A 20,018-nucleotide genomic window follows, 5' to 3' on the forward strand; every position below is an offset into this window, starting at 1 on the left:
GAGAGAGTAATAAGAACCAATGGGAGAAGAGAAGGGAAGCAGCAGTCACACTGCCTTCGGGTCCCCCTGGCAGACCGTGAAAATGAAATGTAGTTCCAAAACTAAATATAGGTCGTCAGGTGTTATCGATACCATTCACGTCAAATTATATGACACTGTATATTAAACACCTGGATTATTAGGCTTTACTGGCTATACATTTGTAATAGTAAAGAGTCATCACAGACATTCTAAATGTAGCGTCAATCTTGACCCTTGGCATCTGCCGTACTTCCACGCTCTTCGTGGCTGTGAATAAGGTAAAGATTATCAAACCATTCAAGTAAAAACTTTAATTCTGCTTTAATTGAGATTCTGACATTCTTCAATGTGCAACTAAAATGCTTGATGTACAACAGGTCATATAGTGTACAACTTGCTGGGCCGATCAGGATCTTGTTGGTATTTGATGTGTAGCTGTTAGCAGGTTAGCCTCAGTGTGGTTTATTACGGTCACGGCTGTGCTGACTTGATAAATGTAAAGTAGGGTATTTTTTTTGTTTGTTTGTTTTTTAAACAAAATACAAAAGTCCAAATGAATCCACCTATCAATTCCTATGCTCAACTGCACCACTGCCGCAATTTATTAAAGATTCTATTTTAATTTAGCTTGATAGAACCACGTTTAGAAATGAGTCCATTGTTCAAACTCTTGTTTGTCAGCTTGATTTTATTGTACACGAACGTCCACTAGAAATGCATGTTTGAAAATATAATACACTGGTCTCGGCGCGTGTTGCATTTTTGATTGTTCAACAACCTTCTTTCATTCAGCCACTGTGCTAATTTCTTCTTTGTGTTTTTTAATAATAAAACAGAAGACAAAAGAAAAAAACGTATTCCAGGAACATGAAATTGTGGAATATTTTCCGTATTTTGGCTCAGAACAAACGTCGTTTGGGGTTGTTATAACTGATGCTGGGCTGTTTTCTGTTAACTGATTTAATTGATCTGTCATACATTCGAAACTCAACTACAGTGACCAAAGATGGATTTTGTCCTCATTTAGCAATAACAGGTCCAATAATATGCCTGCTTTGGCGCATGGTCAAAGGCCACTCTGACTCCCGGGTTGTGTGTTTGGCGTGTGCACAGCAAAGCCTCGTTGGTGTCCTTTCAAAAGCGCTGTTGGCTCAACAAGTGCCGCTAATGCAGACCTTTGCAGTTGCAGGTCCATGTTATTCAGCAGTCTGGAAAATATGCAGTAGAAACTGCTGGAACGTGTCAATGCCCAAACGCTTCGAGGCTTTACGCTTAGAGGCTTTACTGAGTAAAGTTGAAAAACCCCAAGGACGCATGTTTTAACAGCCGAATGAGACTTGAGCACCTTGTCAAACTTCACGGATGTTCATTTTGAAATGACGGTACAAGAAGAAGCATTTGAAACCTGTCCTTTTCTTTGCCGTATGTTTTTTTTTTTTTTTTTTTGCCGCAGGTGCAGCAGACTTACCAGCTCATGTCGCTTGTCAAGCAGCCTGGCGGTGAGAGCCAGAGGCCCTGCGTGCTGCTGTTGGACAGTAGAGCACACTGGCTTATCAAGTAGATAACAGTTTTGGGGGGAGGGGAGGGGAGGGGAGGTTTGCTTGGGTGGGTGCTGGGTTCACACTCATTGCCTGTGTTTCTAGTCATGTTAAACCTTTACATCGTTTTTTTTTGTGTGTGTGCTGCTGCACCTGCTGCAAATTGTACATCAATCGTTCTGCTTTTTTTTTGGGGGGGGGGGCTAAATCAGCATATACTGTACAGCCATTTTCAGCTTCTGACTCCCATACATTTGAGAGTCCGCTCATGTCAGGCCCGCTGAGTCGAGAGGATGCGGGTCCACCATTCTGTTGCCCTGTGAATCATGGAATGATGCTTTATGTCACGGCTTGGGGGCCGATAATGTGACTACACGAGACGGGGATCGTCTTTCAGAGGCCCCAACGTCTCGTGCGCCTCAGAGCGTCACCGTCCTCGGAAACTTTGTGTGAGGCGACAGGTGGTGGCATCACTTGTCTTTCACAGGCTGACACCCGATACTTGTTTTTAATGGCAGGGTGGGGCCGAGCACTGACACCGCGCGACCATGCTGAAAAATACAGAGTTCCTTACTCAGTTCTCCTGCTTTCATAGGCATGATGGAGGCCTTAAAGGTGCGACTTGACTTCCAGAGCCCCATCATACAAGTCGAGGTGAGCTGTGAACGCACCTACAGTGGGAAATCATGATTTCCATGGTTCTATATTGATGATCGCAAAACAATAGCAAGTCACAAAGTCTCTCTAAATCATCCAACTCCAGGCTTCAGCTCCTACTGCAGGTTCTCTATGGGGTCGAGGTCTGGAGATTGACTTGGTCGCCCCACGGCCTGAATATGCTTTTTCGTGAGCCACTCATTTCTTATCCCGGCAGTAGATTTTGGATCGTTGTCATGCCGGAAGACCCAAGACCTGATTTCACTGTTCCTGGACTTTGCAGAAAACCTCACACGCCACACTGTTTTCACCTAAGCCTTCTCCGGGTTGTTAGATGTTGACAGGGAAACGCGAGACTTGAAAAATGTTCAATTCAGGTCTGATGACATCTCAGCTTGTCCAATTGGAGAGATGGTGGCGGAGTGATTTCAGAGCGGGAGCGAGATTTTGGCCGCCTGCCACGGTGAAAACGGCATTGAGCAGGAGATGGAGGAATCAGTCAGAAATGTAGCGTCCCCTTGTGCCAAGCTGTTTAGAAGAAAAAATAAATAAAAAGTTTGTCATACTTCCGAAGTAGTCTGCATGGAGCTTTTTTTGTTTTGCAGGCGGTGAGAAAGCTTGTTGCTGCTGTGCTGAGGGAGAAAAGCCAGACTGGACAAATCAGCCTGTCCTCCACGCAGGTGATTCCCTTCAATGTCCTGTTTTTGTTCCAAGTGCACGGCAACGACATTCGGTGTGAGCAACTTGGGGGGTGACTTGTGTGCGTGGATGCCGGGCTGCCTCGCCGCGTGCCCCGTGATTGACTGGCAAAGGTCCGCGCAAGCAAGCTCAAGCGCTTCTGTCACGTCAGGGCTCGGCACTGGAGACTCTGTGGGAGCGGTGCTGCGGCGACTGCGCCGTGGTGCGTTCGGCCTGCTGTGACGCCATCGTGCTGCTGGTGGACCAAGGCCACGCCGAGCCGCAGCAGGTCCTCAACGGCGTCCTCAACCTGCTGCCTTCCGCGCGGTACACCTTCTCAGCCGCGTCTCGCGGTTCTCTTCCTTTGTGCCGGCTTTTTGACCGGGGTTGTCCTCAGGAACGTCCACGGGTTGGTTCGAGTTGTGGGGAAGCTGCTCCAGATGCAGGCGGACCGCCGAGACCGGGACGCGTGCTTCACTTGTCCTTACGGGATCAGGTCAGTCGTGTGCAGCGGCGCTTCATAAACTGCTGCGCCGCGGCACATTCATGTGCGGTGAAATGTCGTCGGGTGTGCCGTGCCAATTTCAATTCGCCCTCTTAAGGCTTTGCGCTGGCCATTTGTGTTTGGACAATTTCAGCCGTGTTAATGTTTGTCTGATTGAGTCATTTCGAACTCCGTCCGTTTAAAGATGCTCACCGAGATTATTAGCAGGCTAAAAAAAAAAAAAATCAAAAGAGTGCAAAGAAGAGATCTGAACTTCCTTCCGTGTGGATTGATGGGACCAAGGATTAGTTTAAGTGGGCCTTTGGGGTACCTGGGTGACCCTCAAGACTTCACCCTGGATTTGACTTGAAGTGTTTAGTCTGGATTTGCAGAGGCGCAGGCAAGTTTTTAAAAGAGGCAGTGCTTCATTAATCCACGACAGTTTCCACTCTCTTTAAAAGTAGCATTGGATTGGGGGGGGGGGGGGGTCCATTTTCCAGCAAATTAAAAGAGACGCGATGCTTTTATTTTTTTTTTTCCCGCAATTGCTCACAGTTCCAAGTTTCCAACAAGAGCAACTTTTATGTCCCCCTTGACACCCGTCCCGTCCCGTGTTGTTGTCCTCTTTTACATTGACACAGGAATAGTCCCCACCCATACATAACAGCCCTGGAGAACCGTCCGGACTGCTGGACCGCCATTCTGGCCGTGATCGCTGAGTTTGTTCAGCAGGCTGTTGACAGGCAAGCCCCGTTGAACCTCCCATCCCGATTGGCTTCTTGCTTGGCGGAATGGTTGCAATGTTGTTGTCTGCGATGACCCAGAAATGAGCCGGCCTACGTGGCCATGCTGGCCCCCTTCCTACGCTACCTCTACTGCCAACCCGAGAGGCGGCCCGAGCACGGCTTCCTCCGACAGGGTCTCCTGCGGACGCTGCTCCCCGCAAATGCGCTCAGCGCGCCCACCCCTCACAACAAGGAGCGGGACGAGGATTCGCCGGCATTCGACAGCCTGCTCCGGTGCCTCTGCCGGCTGGTGCCGCACATGCCGGTAAGTAAGAGCAAAGTGTCGCTGACAATGATTGCTGCCATGGCAGGATTTTTCACATTCAGAATCAGATTTATTGACCACTTTTCATGATGTCAGAAGACGCCTCCCGATTGTAGACCGCGGACGAAACCGCTTGGCATATTTGTCATGACAGGTGGACTGTGTGGAGACGGTGCTGGAGCTGCACTGGATGATCGGCGCCCTGCTTCCCAGTCTGTCCGTGAAGCGCCAAGAAGCGTGGAGGAGCGAGAGGCTGCGTCTCCTGCTCCGGCTGCTCTGCGCCTGTCAGCGCTGCCTCAGCTTCAGCGGAGACTGTCGACCTCTCGTCGACTTGATGATGGAGCTCGTCCCGACGTGCCGACAGGTCAGCCGGCGTGACTCGTATGTTTCATCGGCATTCGTGTGTCCAGACTACAGTTGCGAAGACGAAGCGCGATACATTTGTTTGTAGGAGCTGCCTTTTGATGAGCTGTTAATGGGTGTAGCCTTGCTCCTGTTTGAGGCCCCCGCAGCGCAGCAGAGTAGCCTGCTCAGTCTAGGTAAAAAAAAAAAAAACGGACTGAATAATGGCATCCACGAATATACACACATGCATGCAGTATGTATGCATCCAGTACATCTGCAAATAAACGGAGACTGTACACACTTATTTGCAGACAGTCTATAAACACTCTTTTTTTTTTTTTTTTTGCTCATTTCCACAACCTTCTGTCCACGTTCCAGTGCTAACTTTAGTGCCCGAGCACACTGAGCTCTCTCAGTGGGTGAGTCCGGTCCTGGTTCTTCCCGTGCTGCAGCTCCTGTCCTGTTCGGATGTCACCGAGCCGCTCGCAGAGCGACGCACGCATGACCTCAACCAGAAGCTAGCTCAGCGCGTGCTACACAGCGTCACCGGGCAGGAGGCTAAACCCCAACAGGTGCCTTGAACTGCAAAATGAACTCCTGCTTGCAACTCGCTTGGGTCTCAAATGATCTTTCCCCACTCCCCAAGTGGATCAAAACACAAATATGGATCGTGGTTCATTGTCATGATTTATAACTACCAGTACATTGATATTCGTTTCGTTAGCCCGTCTATGACGCTTTTCCTTGTGTTAAGTTATTAAGTTAATGGACTTTTGGAAGACAAAGTTACATGGTTTGTTGAAATTCACACCGTGAAATAGTGCTTAGTTTTACAAAAGAGATCATTTGGGAGAGGCATGAAATGGCTTGAAGCAAGCACACTCGGCCTCCTTTTTAAATGTTGTCGGTGGTTCAACTCGATTCATTGCTTGTAACGCAAAGCAGAAAATTGCTCATGTCAAAAACAACCGGTTAGTTGAAAAACTCTTTTTGTGCCCCCATTGCGGGATAAAGACAACCCTGTCCTTGTTGTCAGTCTTATCTACCGGAGGCGCTTCTTCTCACTCCCTGGTTCAGCGAAGTGAGGTTGACCGTGTCCACCCTACGCCAAGCGGTCCATCATCCGTCGGCGGCCGTCGACTGGCTCCTCTCGTTCACCTCGGCTCAGTCGTCAAACCAGCGCCTGCCTTGCTCCCTCGCCCTCATGGTCACCCACCTCCTCCTCACGGGTCAGGACGACGTTTGCCGGTTGGCTTTGGACGCCGTTCGGGCCATTGCGGCCACCGACCCCCACCAGGTGAGTGTTGGTGAACCGGCTTAGAAACTCGGGTCTCCAACCTCGTGATTCAGATTGTGTCAGTTTTAAGACTTGGGACTTGCTTAGTTATGTCAAACCTATGAAAAATCCATCCATCCATTTTCAACACCGCTAATCCCGAACAGCGTCACGGGAGGTGGTAATAAACACCAAAACCGGTCTGTCACCGAAAGACCCATTCAAAATGTTAAATGAAAAGGGGTTGCCTCCAAAAAAAAAAAAAAAAAAAAAAAGCCGACTAAGAGACAGACTAAGTTTATCTCTCAATGTGTAACCTACAAAAACAGACAAGCTACGCTAGCCTCTCAGTTTAGCTCACTGACAGCTGCTCAAACAGTCACAGAGCTTCATGTTGGTTTTGCGTTAAATTGAGAAGATTACAATAAAGATTTTACGGTGAGGTTTGGGAGCATGAGAAAAAAAAAACACTTGTCAATGTGTCGGCATAGTTAGCTAACGCGAGAAACAGATGCTGGGTGCATGGTGGCTAATGTGACTGACTGACTTGTGACTTGCAGAAAATCAAGTGATGCCTTGAATTTAGTGGAGACTCAACTTGAGTTTGGCCTCACTAACCTTGGCCTTTTTTGAAACCAGTAGATAAGGAATTGAGACCATAGGTGGGATTATGGCTACCATAATCCCACCTACGTTTAGCATGCAGCACCAGTGGTTGAAGTGTCTCTCGGTGGTTCCGTTTTTACTGCTTTTGACAGTCTCTGGGCTACTGAATGAATATAAATCACTGTCAAACTGTGGTAGCTCTCCGCTGGCTACTTAAGTGACATTTCTGCAAAAAAAATTTTAGGATAAACTTGACCAAAAAAACAAACAAAAAAAAACTTGCTGCATTCAGCTGTGGGCTTTCTGCTGCTGACAGACCTCTGAGCCTGTGGGACTGCAATGTGAGTCACTCCGGCTCCAGACAATGATGTGAAATAGCACGCGGTGCCAAGGCTGCTCGTTAAGAGGATCCCCCTGCTGTTCTAATTGCTCCCACAGTGCCACTTGCACCGAGCATTGATGTCGTGGAAGAAGCCTGTTGACAAATTGGATTGTTCTCCTCAGCCAAGCCTAGCACCTCATGTCTGCAGGTCAAGAAAATTGTTGATTCCTTTCTGTTCGAGACAGATAAAAAAAATAGACCAATGTAGGAATAAATACAAATTTGGTGAAAACAAATCACAAATGAAAAAAATGAAACTCGGCCTTTGCTTCATTTTGGTGGTCTGGCAGAATTATTTTGAAGAAGAAAAGAAAAATGATGGCCTAGAAAGAAATGTGCCGTCCACTGAAAGAAATCTGATCCTTCTTTCTGGGGCTGCTTTGCTCTGTCAGGCACTGAGTGTCTTGAGTCTGTGAAGGGTACATTGGAATCCCAAGACTATCGAGGCATTCTAGAGCAATGCATTGAAAGAAAGCTTGGCCCACCAACATGATATTTACCAAAAACACACACAAAGATCTGACTATTCTGAACCCTGTTGAACATCTATGGGAGGAGCTGAAAAATGTAGCCAGAAGAAGGCAGCTGAATCAGACCAAATATCTCATCGGCGCCCTGGAGTTGTAGTCGGTTCTTTGCGTTATATGGACCATCTTGCTCACCAACTGATGGGACTTGGTCATTTGAGCCATCGTTTCTCTCTTGTAGGTCCCGTCTCTTCTTCCGGTGCTGCTGTTCAAGCTGGGGAAAGAAAAGGATCCAAGCCTGACTCACGCGCTGCTCGACTGCCTGCCAAACCTTGGCACCCACAAGGTACTGGCAAGTAGATGTTCATCAATTTGTACCAACCCTTTCGTGCACCCTGTAACTTGATAACATAACACAGTTGTCCACTGTCGTAAGCGCTGTCCCTGAAAGGGTCAAAAGAAATATATTCTGGTCAAAGCAGCAAAGTTGCTGTGTCGATTAGCTAAACAAAACAAAAAAAAAACAAAAGTGCCTTTGTGTTGCAGCTCTGTGTGCCCACCATCCTGCAGACTCTCGGCACGCTCGCGAGCAGCCTCAAACTCAAAGCCGTGGCCATGCGGCTCACTGCTGCCCTTTGGAAGAAAGAGGTGGGTCCCCCTCAACAAATGCCCACTGTTCAAATTGTTCCACCATCACCGTTATTGAGCTGTTATTGATTTCCCCCCACCGTCCAGGACCGCGTTTACCCCGAGCTTCAGCGTCTGCTGGCTCAGCCGGACAACAGGGTGGTGATGGGGAGGGAGACCCAGTGGGAGCAAGTGCTGGCCCGAGCGGCCTGTCTTCGAGACATCTGTCGAGAGAGGTCTCATCACTCAATACGTGCCGCCACGAACACCATTCGTGATTATCCCTCCGTCACGCATGCATGCGCACTACTTAAAACGCGCGCATGCTCAAATCCTTTCACGTCATACCGAAAGACGCTCATATGAAACACGAAAAACGTATTCAACAGTGAGCGTGAGAGCAAGCGTTTCCGGAGCGTTTTGTAGGTAGTCCCCAATAATGGTCGTAACTTTGTGTTTGTGCGACAGGCCTTACCAGCACGCAAGTGACATGTTGGCCGCCATCGCGTTGACTTTGAAGCAGTGCAGCAGAGGCGACCAGGTGACCCCCGCGGTGCTCGCCCTGCAGGGCCTGCAGGAGCTGTGCCGTGCAGAGGTTGGCCACCGAACCTTTCGCTGTCCTCCATCCGCAGGGTTCACGAACCGCACCATTGGCTCTACAGTCGTAACTTCACTTTTGACTTGACGTTGGGGTCCTTCTCTCAACTCCACTTTCCCAATTGAAATTCATTCAAATGAGCCTCCAACCGTGGCAAAATAATGTCCCTTGTGCTTTATGGGAAACATATTAGAATTACATCATTGAATGGAATGTAAAGAATTCAAATCGTATTTTGTGTCATAATTTCATGCTTTGGCTCATTGGACATGCTGCTCCTTCTGTTGTGTGCGCCTTGGCCACCAGGGGGGGGGGGGCAGTAGAATCCATCCATGTCGTACGTTAAAAGGTTATCAAGTCCTTTTATCCAAAAGGGAGTTTTTCGATTGCAGGTAGTGGACATCGTGTCGACATGGAGAAGTCTCGGACCGGAATTGAGGTGCGACTCTCGTCCACCGATGGTCAAGGCCGTGTCGCAGCTTCTGGCTCTGGTTCCCCAACTCGCCGTCAAGTCCGAGGAGTATCAGGTGCCTGCTCAAGTCACGCATGCGTGCGAAAAAACAAAAAAAAACCCGTTTTAAAAGCATTACAATGAACTCTCTGTTCGTCACAACAGATCCGGTGAAAATCTGCGTTCTTGATTTTTTTCTTTTTTAGTTTTGTATTACGAGTGAACTATTTGCAGTTTTTTATTTTTTATTTGACTTTTTTTTGTAGAAACTAAAGGAGGAAGCAGTCAGCTTTCTATGGCATTATGCTGTCAACAAGGTCCGTGTTGAAAACACACTGGCACGATCCAATGTTGCGACGGGCGCCCCTATTTGACACCCCCACCCCCGAAACAGGATCCAGAGGTAGCCAGCTGTGGCTTTCGGGCCTTGGCAGACTTCCCGGAAGAGGTTCACACAATAAATCATCTCCCCGAGGCAGTAAGTCAAGTCAGGTTGACTTGATTTTTATTTTTTATTTTTTATGGAGCCAGTTGACAACCAAAGTCATCCGCCGCTTGTTCCTCTCCTTGCTTTCTTCCCGTTCACGGTCACAGGCCAGGCCTGCCGTGGAGCCGCCTGAGCCTGCGCACGAGGATGAGGGCGAGGAGGAAGAGAAGGATTTCTCCGTCGCGGGTTCATCGTATGTCAAGTTGCTGACGCTCACCCCCTCGCCTGCGCTAGCGGGTGAATGACGTCGCTTCTTTGTGGCTCAAAGCGCATTCGCCGTCAATGTCCGTGGTGACTCCAAGCAAAGTGTAACTTGCCGTTGGGAATGACTGAGCTGTCACCATGTGTCGCACCGTCGCAGCCTTGGAGCTTTTCCTGACATCGCTCATCAAGCAGGAGACGAGCCAGATGCCGAGGGGGGTGTACTTTTCCGCCCTGCGGGGAGGCGGCCTGCGTTCGGACCAGGGTAAAACTATGGCCGGCATCCCGGCCTTCATGCTGAAGTCCTACGAGAAGAACAAGCAGCCGGGGCTCAAGGCAGGGCTAGCAGGTGACTGCTTAGCAAAGTCCATCCCTCCGTTGACAATAGCGCATATGCCGGAAGGAGAGAATGGAACCCTGAATCGCGAGGCCACTGGTCACTTTTTTGTTGTTGTTTTTGTGTGTGTGTGTGTGTCTTGCAGCTGGCCTGTTGCTTTGCTATGAGCTACCGCAGCAAACGGATCGCGCCGGGCGACCCTTGCGCCGCCTCCTTCTCAGCCGCAGCCGTAGCTATCAGCAAACCATGACCGCCCTCATTCACGAGGTACTCGCGTCCGCCTCTCACTCCTTCGTTGTTTTTTTTTTTGGACGTTTTTGTACCGTCTGCAGGTGAACATTCAGCCGTCCGAATGGCACCGTGCGCTGCTCCTGCCTCAGGCGTGGCGCAGTTTCATGAATGATACTTTCCACGCAGTCCTCGAGGTGGGTACTTCTGATGTCTCGCTTGCAGATGCATTTTTAGGAAGGATGGAAGGACTTTGTTGTTTGATGGGACGGGCTTGCGCCTTGACGGCTTGCGAAGCCTCCGCTCTGCATCTCGCCTTGTCATGAGGTACAGAGACAATCAAGCCATTGTTGATGGTTTTGCTTTTTTTGGGGGGGGGCTCAGGGTCGGCGGGCTGATCTGGAAACGCAGCGGCAAAAAGACCAAGAGGACACGGAAGCGCTGCAGTACAACCACCATCGCGCCTGGCTGTGGTGAGCTTCACGTCGATTCTCGCGCGGGATCGGTTCCGATCCGAAATGATCTCACCCTCTTCTCAGGGCCAGAGATCACTTAACGGATACAATCGGAGGTGCAACGAAGTGAGTGGAAGCACACTTGTGGAGGAGGCGCTGCAAATTTGCGGAGGCTCACGCGCCTTTGTGCTCTGTGGCCTTCAGGGATAGTCCCGTTGTCCAGGGAAACTCCATCCTGGCACTGAGCGCCCTGGCTGCCGCCCTGGCCAAATACGAGCGCGACCTGCCCGCCGAGAACGACGCCGGCCTCCGAGTAAGGCGCCGCGCGTCTCTTTTCCAGCCGGCAGTTTGAGTCGAAACGCTTTGGACGGTGGGGGGTGGCTTTCTTTGCTTTCAGGCTGGACCGGAGATGGTGCCCACCAGCGGCTGGTTGGCAATGGTGCTCGACACCCTGCTCAGCATCGTCAGCAGTGGCTACAAGGCCAAAGGTCAAGTGTTTCCTTGGTACCTGCACGTAAGTTGGGCCTGTGGGAGTCCAGTGCCACCCAATACCCCAACGCGCAGGCTTTCTTTTTTTTTTTGGGGTCGCTTGGTCAGTTTTCCACCAAATGTGACGAGGAGGATGGCGACAGCCAAGTTCCCAACGACAAAATCTCCCCCCGACGCACTAAACGGGGGTTGAGCTTTTTAAGTGCTGAAAACACGGCGCGTGTGCTCATCTCCTCCCCAGCGTTCCTATTCGGGCGAGAACACGGCGAGCGCCATCGCTCGCTCCTGCGCCGGCCTGGCGCTGTCCCTGCTGGTGCCGGCGCTGGTTCCGCGGCATCCAGACGGCCTGAAGCGGGTCTTGTCGGCGCTGCGGGCCGGCCTGCCCGGGTCGCCCACCGCCGACGACTCCCAGGCCGTTCGCTTCCACTCGGGCCTGGCTCTCGGCACGGTGCTGTCCGCCGTACATCGGCGGCGCCTCGGGTGGGTAGCGCGCCCGGTCCGAACCGTCTCGCCCGTTTGCGTCACCATCCCGGCCGGAGCTGACGAGGCCTTTCCCGCCCGCTCCCTAGTGACGACGCCACTCAGAAGGACGGCGATCTCCTCCTCGACGCTCTCGCGACTCTGGAAGCTTGCGCTTTCGACACCGATGCGGAATACAAGTGAGCGCGTCCGTCGGTTGATGCCGACAAGGGGACGCGGCTATGCTCGTTTGAAACACACGCTTGGGGGGGAAAGGGAGTCACCTTGGAACTCGGCACGGGTCTTGCTTTTGAGTTTGACTGTTTTAGTGCTTTCAAGTGTTTTCATTTGTTCCCGTATGAATGATTTCTTCTCCATGTCCGGCGCTTTGGACTTTGTTTTTGGCGTGCTCTCGAAATCCCCTTGAGTTGACTTGAGCCCCGGTGTCCGAAATGCGCTCTGGAAGTCAAGCGGCCTCCTTTTTTTTGTCCCATTTCTTGGCGCCTTCCTCAGTACGGGTTGCGTGTTGGGTCTGGCGCTGGCGCTTTCGGCTCTCTGCGGCAGTGGGCCGGCGCAGCAGCGCGTCCGCGTCGTCCTAACCCTGGACAAGCTCTTGAGGGCCCTGCGGGACAGCGGCGGACAAGGACGCATGATGCAAGAGGTAAGCAGCTACACTTGAGTTGGGGGGGGGGGGGGGGACAAACCCCCCCCCCCCAAAAAAATACAAATCCATTTAAGGAACGCTTGATTGCACACCAACGAATCCAACAGAATACGTCACAGAAAACACCGACAGTAACGCAATTCGCAGCTATTCCGACATCCGCCTTGTTTGAATCAAAGCCAATGTTTTTTTTTTTTTTTTTTTTTTTTTTTCCTCAACTCAACCTTATTATTTTTTCATCTGGCGCTTTGAGCAAGCATCAGTGGACCCCTTGCGTGCAGGTTTTGGCGTACTCGGTGGCGTGCGTCGGCGTGTCGGCCTTCGGCGCGGGCGTCATCGATGCCGACAAGGCGGAGCAGGTGGTGGCGACGCTGCGCGCCTTGACCGAGGAGAGCCAGCAGGTCTCCGTGCACTATCGCATCCATCCTTCCTTCTCGGCGTCATCGCTCCTTCCTTGCTTCCTTCCTTCCATCCATGCGCGTTTCCTTCCCTCCTCCCTTTTCACGCCAAGCTGGCCTCCTTCCGCCTTTCCGGCCTCGCTTCCCACATTCATCACTTCACATTGATTCCGCAGTCCTTCGCCTTTTTCCTACCTCGCCCTCACTTCATCCGTCCTTCCTCACCGATGCCTCCCTACTTCCTTCCTTCCTTCCTATCGTCCATCCCAACTGCATCCCTCCCTCTTTCCGTTCATTTGTCCTGCACTTTGGACTTGCGACATCACCTCGCCTTCCTTTGGAAGTGTTGGTTGAGACCAAAGCGCTCTGCGTCGCCACGGCAACAAGCCAGATGCCGGTCCGGCTTTTCTTTTTTTTGTCCAGACTCCCGGCTTGTCCATGGCGCTGGGCCTGGCGGTGCACGGCCTGTCTCTGTGCGGCCACGGCAAAGCGGAGGACCTCCAGCCTCGTCTCTTGGCCGCCTGGCTCAAGATTTTGCTGGCGGAGGTGCGGCAGGCATTTGGAGCGCTTCTTTGTTGTTGTTGTCGTCGTGTCAAACTGGTGCTGGATCACGTTGGTGGTGGTGGTTGTTGTTGTTGTTGCTGTTGCGGCTTTCAGGGGTGCCCCACCATGCAGCGCCTGGCTGCCGTTAACGGCCTGGTGGCTTTAGTGGGATCCGAGAATTACCTCATTCAGGTGAAGCCGAAGCGCCTTTCCTTTGGCGTCAAAGCCGTTTGCCTTTCTTCGTACTCATCGGTCCGGCGCGCCTTTGATTTCCCCCGATCGCAGCTCAAGAGCGAGCTGGAGCTTTCCTCCAACCTGCAGAGCCGACTGAACGAGGTCCTTCGGGCCATCTCGCAGGTAACGCCACACGGAACCGATGCCACCGCCACGCTTGTCGCATGCTCACATCTTTTCCGATTTCCGCTGCGATAGCTCCTCCTGGCTCAGCTTTTACGCTTGTGCTCGTCAGATTGTAAGCTTCTCGGGAGCGATCGGCTTGCAGTCCAACTGCGCCTGCCTGATGGGCCACTTGCATTTGTCGCACACGTTCGCCAGTCACAGTCACGCAGCAGGTCAGTCCGCGTCGAGCCTCATCCAATGCACGCGCAGCGATGCGCGCGATGATGCTGTCGTCCTTTCAGTGCCTCCGGGTTTTGGTTACCTCGCGGAGAAAAGTGTCATCAGGGCCGTGGTGGACTTGCTGACGGAGGCGGGAAAGAAAGGTTTGCTCCTTCACGTACGCCTTTTGTGGCAAGAATTTGCGAAGGAAATGACAAGAAATGTGTTCGTGCACGAAAATGTGTTTGATGCCTTCCTAACCAAAGTCATGACAAATTAAAAAAAAGGTTTCAGGCAAATGTGAAATTATTCATTTTTTAGAGATGATTTGTTCACCGCTTTTTAAAATTATTGTAGAATTACAATAACATATAGACAGAGGTGAACCAATGTGAAGTCAAATTTGAAAGAAAGAAGTCATGTTCAATGTTCATTTGAAATTCTTTCGTGTCATATTTTTTTTTCAATTCTGTTATTTACACTCAAATGAGACAAATGTTTAATCAAATAAATGTCAAGATGTATGAATAGAAATATTTTGCCTTTTTTTTTTTTTACAAAACTTAATGAATGAATATATATATATATATGTGTGTGTGTGTGTGTGTTTTAATGTTCATAATAGTGCGGATGGCACGATTCTGGATAGAAATTGATTGATGATCAAATGAGCGCATGATTTATTGATTTATCCATGCCTATTATATTAATTGAGGATGGGGGTTTTTTTGTGTTTTTTTTTTACATTAGGCTGAATTACAATGAAACCACTTTTGAAATTTCAAATGTCCACTTTTAGACATTTAATAATAATAATAATAATACATTTTATTTATAAGCGCCTTTCAAGACACCCAAGGACACTTTACAATAACAAAAATCAATCAATCAAAGAAAGCTGTACTCGCAGGTCCGGAGTTTGCGCCTCCAAGCGTGGTCCAAACGGCGCTGAGACCTCTGGCCTCAGTGGGAACGGCGTTCCAGTACCCGCCCGTCAACTGGAGCGGGATCCTGTCCCCTCTGATGCGACTCGGCTTTGGTAAGCGCACTCTTTTGAAATCTAGCGCTTGCCGTGACCGTATTTCTTGTTCCCGCGTTGACAGGTGAGGAGGTTCAGCATCAATGTGTGGCATTGGCTGCAGCTCAAGCTCAGTATTCGCAGAGTGCTTCGCTCTTTTTGGGCTCATGGCTGTCCTCGCCTCTCGTGTACAGCCTCGGTGTAAGTACGGAGCCTGCTTTAGCGACGATATGCTCCAAATAAGGAGGCGGCGTTGACACAAAGGGGTTGAAGTGCGTGCGCTAGCGGCAGCGTTGTATTTGTCATTTAGTCCCGGACAAAGGCCCTCCTGTACGAGAACCTCTCCTCGTGGATGAAGCACGTCCCCGAGGACAAGCTCCGGTTCTTCGTGGAGACTCTCGGCCCGCAGAGCTTTCGGGAGGATTTGGGAGCCCGGCATCGGGGCTCCCTGCTGCGGGGCCTCGCGCAGGCCATGGCCGCGCCCGACCCGCCGGGCGTCTGCTGGGCCGCCCTGTCTTCCGCCGCCGAGAAGATATTCGGCCTTCTGCCCAACCAGATCAAGGTGCCGAGTCTCATTCGTCACTTTCCCAAACGACTTTGCAAATGGTGAATGGGTGCTCGTCTTCTTTAGGATACGGAAGTGGATTATTATGTGGGAGTGGCCGACTGTTTGTCTGAGATGTCCGATACGGAGATTGACCGCATCGCGGGTGTCACAGAGGTACGAGCTCATCTGTCAAAGTCACCCTGACTGGTGCGGGGGAGGGAAATTATTTTGGACCCTCTCGAAGACAGAGAAAAGCATTGAAAGTACCACATGTCCCCAAAAAACTTTGTATGCAGCGATGGCTGTTTGAAAGTGCTCTATAAATACTGTTGACTTGACTTGACAACGTTTTTTTTAATTTTTTTTTTTTTTACCAGTTTTCCTTGTGTTCCAGCGTTTCTGCATTTTTTTCCCCCCTCAAACCTAATCAAGACATTCTAAACATTAGAACATCATAAAATGAACCGACGGCCGTTGCTCTATGTAGGTGTGAAAAGTAGGACGGAAGAGGATTTGACGAGGCTGTGCTCTTTCTTTCAAATGTGCGCCGCCATCTCGCATTACGGCCAATGAGGATTGGAATGAGGCCGTAGTTTTTTTGGACACACTGTACCTTATGTTCGGAATTTTTAGACACGGATGGAGAAAACCTGCTTCGTCTTAGCTTGCCTGGCATCTCGGGGGAGGATTCCACTGCTGGCTCTGAATGACGTCATCGCCGGCGTGCTCCGCGGTTGGCCGAGCCACCGGGTGGGCTGGATCCTCCTGCAGACGTTCTACCAGTGTCGCCTGGCCGCCAGTGTCAATACAGGTCCCTTATGCTTTTTTTTTTTTGTTGTTGTTAATGAATGAACACAAGGAAATGCAAGCCGCACGTGGCATTTTGTGCCGCAGGCGTTTCCAAGCGAATGGAGTGGCTGTTGGAGCTGATGGGACTCATCCGGAATGTCGCCTACGGCGCCACGGCGGACGCGTGTGCGAACAGCAAACAGGTGCGTTGGACGTCTCGGCGTTTGCGATGCGCATTGGTACCTACGAGCAGGTCGCTGTTGCTGTTCTGCTGTCACTCTGACTGGATTTGTATTTGCCGGCCAAAATGTGCCATTCAAGCGAGGTTCGGCCTTTCAACCGCTAGAGGGAGGCAGATAACTTCATAACGAGTACAAAAGTCAAGGTGCCGTTTGTGTCTTCAACCAAACCGGCTTTGTCTGATGAGAGTCTCTGACGCCGCTTGACTCGGGAAAGACTTTGGTAGATTGCCGAAGCAGCTGAGATCAGGAGTATTGGTGATTGGCTGGTTGCCCGTGGTCAGAGGCCACATGAGCAGCCAGCCAGTCCGCGGGTTGTCATTTGTTTTGTTTTTTTTTTTAATGCATTTCGCCCTGTATTTTGTTGAGTAATCAGCATTAAAACTGGAGAATGTTCCAGAAACAGATTGACTATCTTATCTCCTGCAGTGCACGGACTTCCTGTTCCAAGTCTTTGCCGCCGCCGTCGTTTCCTGGGGCGACCTCGCCGTCCCCCTCCTGCTGGGCGTCAGGCGGCGCTGGTTCCCGTGGAGCACGGCCTCCAAGCCCGCCGCCCTGGCGCACGGCCTGTACGGCGCCGAGTCGCTGACGGAGGGCGCCCTGCCGCGATGCCTGCTGGGACTGCCCCGCAGCTTGCCGCCGCTTCTCCACAAAGAACCCTGGAACCGCCACGCGCACAAGGTCTGAAGCTGCCAGGACGTCCGTCCCATCCCGGGGACTTTCCATTTTAGATTTGACGCCCCCCCCCCCCCGTGTGCGCGCGTGTGTGTGTGTGTGTGTGTGTGTGTGTTAGTTCATAGAGTGGCTTCTCAGTCTTGTGGAGGGACCCGAACAAAGTCTGTCGGCGGCAACCGTGGACGCGGCTCGCGGTGAGAAAAGGCGAAGGATTCTATTTTCAATAGAATTGTGATTCTGAGCCGCTCCTTCTCATCCTTTCAGCGGCTCTGTTGGCCCTGCGGAGTTCCCCCGAGTTCAAGAAGAAGTCGGTGTGGACCCGAGCGTATGGCTGGTAATCAAATCCTCAGCAAGCCGTGTGAGCATTTTTTTTTCCCGCGTGGAGGTGGACCTCAAAATGGCGATCGGGGGGGAAGAAAAATGCTCAAAGGGCTGAGGGGCGATGGCGCGGCATGTCGAAATTCAGAACCCACGACCGCATGCGCTCTCATTTATTTCAATTTGTGTGTTGGGGGGGGGGGTTATTTCCTCTTGGTCGTCTTGGTCCACCTCTCCAGCTGATGTCGTCTCTCCTTGAGCGACTGCCACACTGTGAGCGAAGCTCCTGCGGAAAAAAAAAGCGGGATTTTTTTTTCTCCCCCCCCCCTTGGTCCCCGCCGCCGCCGCCCTCCTTTCACAGCCACTCAAGCTTCGTCTTACCCAACCCGAGGAGAGGCAGCGACACCCCGAGGGCAAGCGGCCAAGCTGTCGAGCTCCCTTGGCGGCGCGCTTCCTGCTCCGTGTAACGCATCGCGTGGCATATCGTCACCCCTGTTGGAAGCAGAAGCCGCTTTCATTTCGCATCCTTCGCATTTGACTCCTCGAGCAGAGATTACTCGCGACCTCCAGCGTAGCTCGTCCTCGAGTTCACAATCTCACCCAAAGTCAAGTTGAAACTGCGATGAGGATGAACGGGACCCTCGCTCGCCCATTTTCAAAGCGATCAAACTTATTTTTTAACATGAAGACAACGTCCGCAATACGCCCCGGAATGGCTCCCCTGAAAGCAAAATGGCGGCCTTCCCGTTCAATTTGCAGCTTGGATTTTTGAGACTTTTTCGTCCGTCCTGTTATGATTGGCAAATTCCAAGTCAATATCTAAAGTCAGTAACACAGGCTGATTTCTTTTTGTCTTCTCACACTCTGACCAAGTGCGAGGCCTGCAATTTGCCCCGAAATGGCCGCATCAAACCAAAATTGCCCTTTTCCTCTTTTGTTTGGGGAATGGGTCGAGGAAAGCCTGTTAAGATCGACGTGTTGACTGTACAAATGGCTTTCACTTGAAATGCCCCTTTTTTCTTTTTCAATAAATGGCTCTTTCAAAGCAAACTGGAAACCTTTTTTTCTTTTCAAACGTCTCAGGCTGCTTCAATCTAAAAGGGGGCTGCCTTCATGTTCAAACTCTCCACGAGAATTTTTCACGCGTCCAGTTCGGAGAGACGTGTCCGCCGGAGGTCACGTTGTTGGGCGCCGTTGGGGGAGGCGGTCACCTTCAGTGACGGCGGAAAGGAGGTAGATGGGAATCCACAGAGTGTAACGGGCCCACAGCATGGCAGCCGAGGGGGCGTCCATGATGCACATCACTTCATGGGGGTACCTGGGCCCAAAACCACAATGTTGCAGACCTGGGAGGGTTTTTTTTAATATTGTTGTCGTCTCTGAGCGTGCACCTGAGCAGGTCCAAGATGTTCCAGAAGAAGAGCTGCACGCACACAATGGGTTTGCTCTGAACCTCGTCCAAGTGGACGAGCATGATCAGTAGGAGGTTCTTCTCGAAAACCTGGACCAAAACGTCAACTTTCACACCCTTGTCAGAGCGCGTCGCCGCCGCATGGGATCGCTCGTACCTGGACGAGGCGCGGGAGCAGCCTGGCTCGCTCAAGCCGGTCGGCGATGTGGAAAATCTCCAAGACGGACAGCAGCTGGCAGAGACTCATGACGAAACCCACCGAGTGAAACGTGTCCGCCAGGGCATCTTGCGAGAAAAGAACAAAAAAGAATTGGACGCGCTTGCCGAGAGGCGACCCCCCCGGGTCGCGTCACCTTATAGCGCCTTCAAGCCGACCTCGTCCGAAGGTGACAAAGCGGACGACCGTGTTGGTGAGTATCCACGTGTGTCCGCAGAACTGGAACAGGTTGTAGGAGAAAATGTAGGCGAGCCTGACGCTGAGCCTGCGTTCAAAAGGAAAACCAAGATATGACGAGGCCCCCCCTTGGACTTGAGAGCCACCGAGGTACGAAGCGTTGAGATGTCAACCAACAGACTTCACAATCTGCCGAAACCAAACGGGGGGGGGGGGGGTGAAAAAAGCTCAGCGAAAGAATGTCGCTCACTTACATTTTCTCTTCAAAGTCTCGTTCCTTTTCTTTCCCTCTGAACCGTTTTTTTTTGGTTTTGTTTTTTTTGGTCTGTTTTGCAGCAGCAGCGGAAGCAGGAAAAGAGCTGCAACGGTTGCTCAGCTGCACTTCCTCAGGCTGATGATTGCTCTTTGAATATTTGACTTTCAGTCAACCACACGCGTGCATGAGAAGCCCTCATTTTCATTCAAATGCATGTACATAGGATCATCCTCATTATGAATTGAATTTCCTTTTGAAGAGACGCCGTTTCAAATGTTTGGTTTTGAAATGTTTTGATGAACGAATATAGTGTCGTCGCATTTTGAAGTCACCAAGCGCAAATGCGAACACTTTGACCTTGGCGCCAATGTG

General features: G+C 51.0%; 2 protein-coding genes across 10 annotated transcripts; one reads left to right on the top strand and one right to left on the bottom strand.

Annotated features, from left to right (window-relative positions):
• The first annotated feature begins 43 nt into the window (after positions 1-43).
• focad (focadhesin) lies at positions 44-18,635 on the top strand. 9 transcript variants are annotated; one of them, XM_086105412.1, is made up of 45 exons: positions 44-299; positions 1,475-1,520; positions 2,155-2,213; positions 2,822-2,896; positions 3,067-3,221; positions 3,292-3,390; positions 4,020-4,121; positions 4,203-4,428; positions 4,583-4,792; positions 4,880-4,967; positions 5,152-5,345; positions 5,810-6,070; positions 7,746-7,850; positions 8,051-8,152; positions 8,240-8,367; positions 8,600-8,726; positions 9,122-9,256; positions 9,447-9,497; positions 9,575-9,658; positions 9,775-9,904; positions 10,029-10,217; positions 10,351-10,472; positions 10,538-10,630; positions 10,818-10,906; positions 10,973-11,014; positions 11,093-11,201; positions 11,286-11,402; positions 11,619-11,857; positions 11,947-12,036; positions 12,350-12,497; positions 12,782-12,901; positions 13,322-13,444; positions 13,556-13,633; positions 13,727-13,798; positions 13,911-14,013; positions 14,083-14,163; positions 14,910-15,038; positions 15,103-15,218; positions 15,328-15,579; positions 15,649-15,738; positions 16,198-16,375; positions 16,459-16,556; positions 17,022-17,273; positions 17,386-17,461; positions 17,532-18,635. In XM_086105412.1, the coding sequence occupies exons 2-45, from the start codon at positions 1,496-1,498 to the stop codon at positions 17,603-17,605; spliced, it is 5,436 nt and encodes a 1,811-aa protein (XP_085961538.1). In that variant the 5' UTR covers positions 44-299; positions 1,475-1,495; the 3' UTR covers positions 17,606-18,635. The 9 variants fall into 9 exon arrangements, with proteins under 9 accessions (XP_085961538.1, XP_085961531.1, XP_085961535.1 ...); XM_086105405.1 differs by having other exon boundaries at positions 13,322-13,633; positions 13,911-14,163; positions 17,532-17,625; positions 17,947-18,635; XM_086105409.1 differs by having other exon boundaries at positions 13,322-13,633.
• On the bottom strand, positions 17,744-19,694 carry hacd4 (3-hydroxyacyl-CoA dehydratase 4). Its single transcript, XM_086105416.1, has 7 exons — positions 19,645-19,694; positions 19,372-19,478; positions 19,154-19,281; positions 18,977-19,086; positions 18,797-18,903; positions 17,967-18,077; positions 17,744-17,871 (listed from the first exon to the last, which is right to left on the bottom strand). Coding segments are annotated over exons 1-7 (648 nt in total). The 5' UTR covers positions 19,647-19,694; the 3' UTR covers positions 17,744-17,788.
• Positions 19,695-20,018: the final 324 nt, after the last annotated feature.

Source organism: Hippocampus guttulatus, chromosome 2 (assembly GCF_054856545.1).
Source record: "Hippocampus guttulatus isolate MCC_2025c chromosome 2, RoL_Hgut_1.0, whole genome shotgun sequence".
In the NCBI taxonomy this organism is placed as follows: Eukaryota; Metazoa; Chordata; class Actinopteri; order Syngnathiformes; family Syngnathidae; genus Hippocampus; species Hippocampus guttulatus.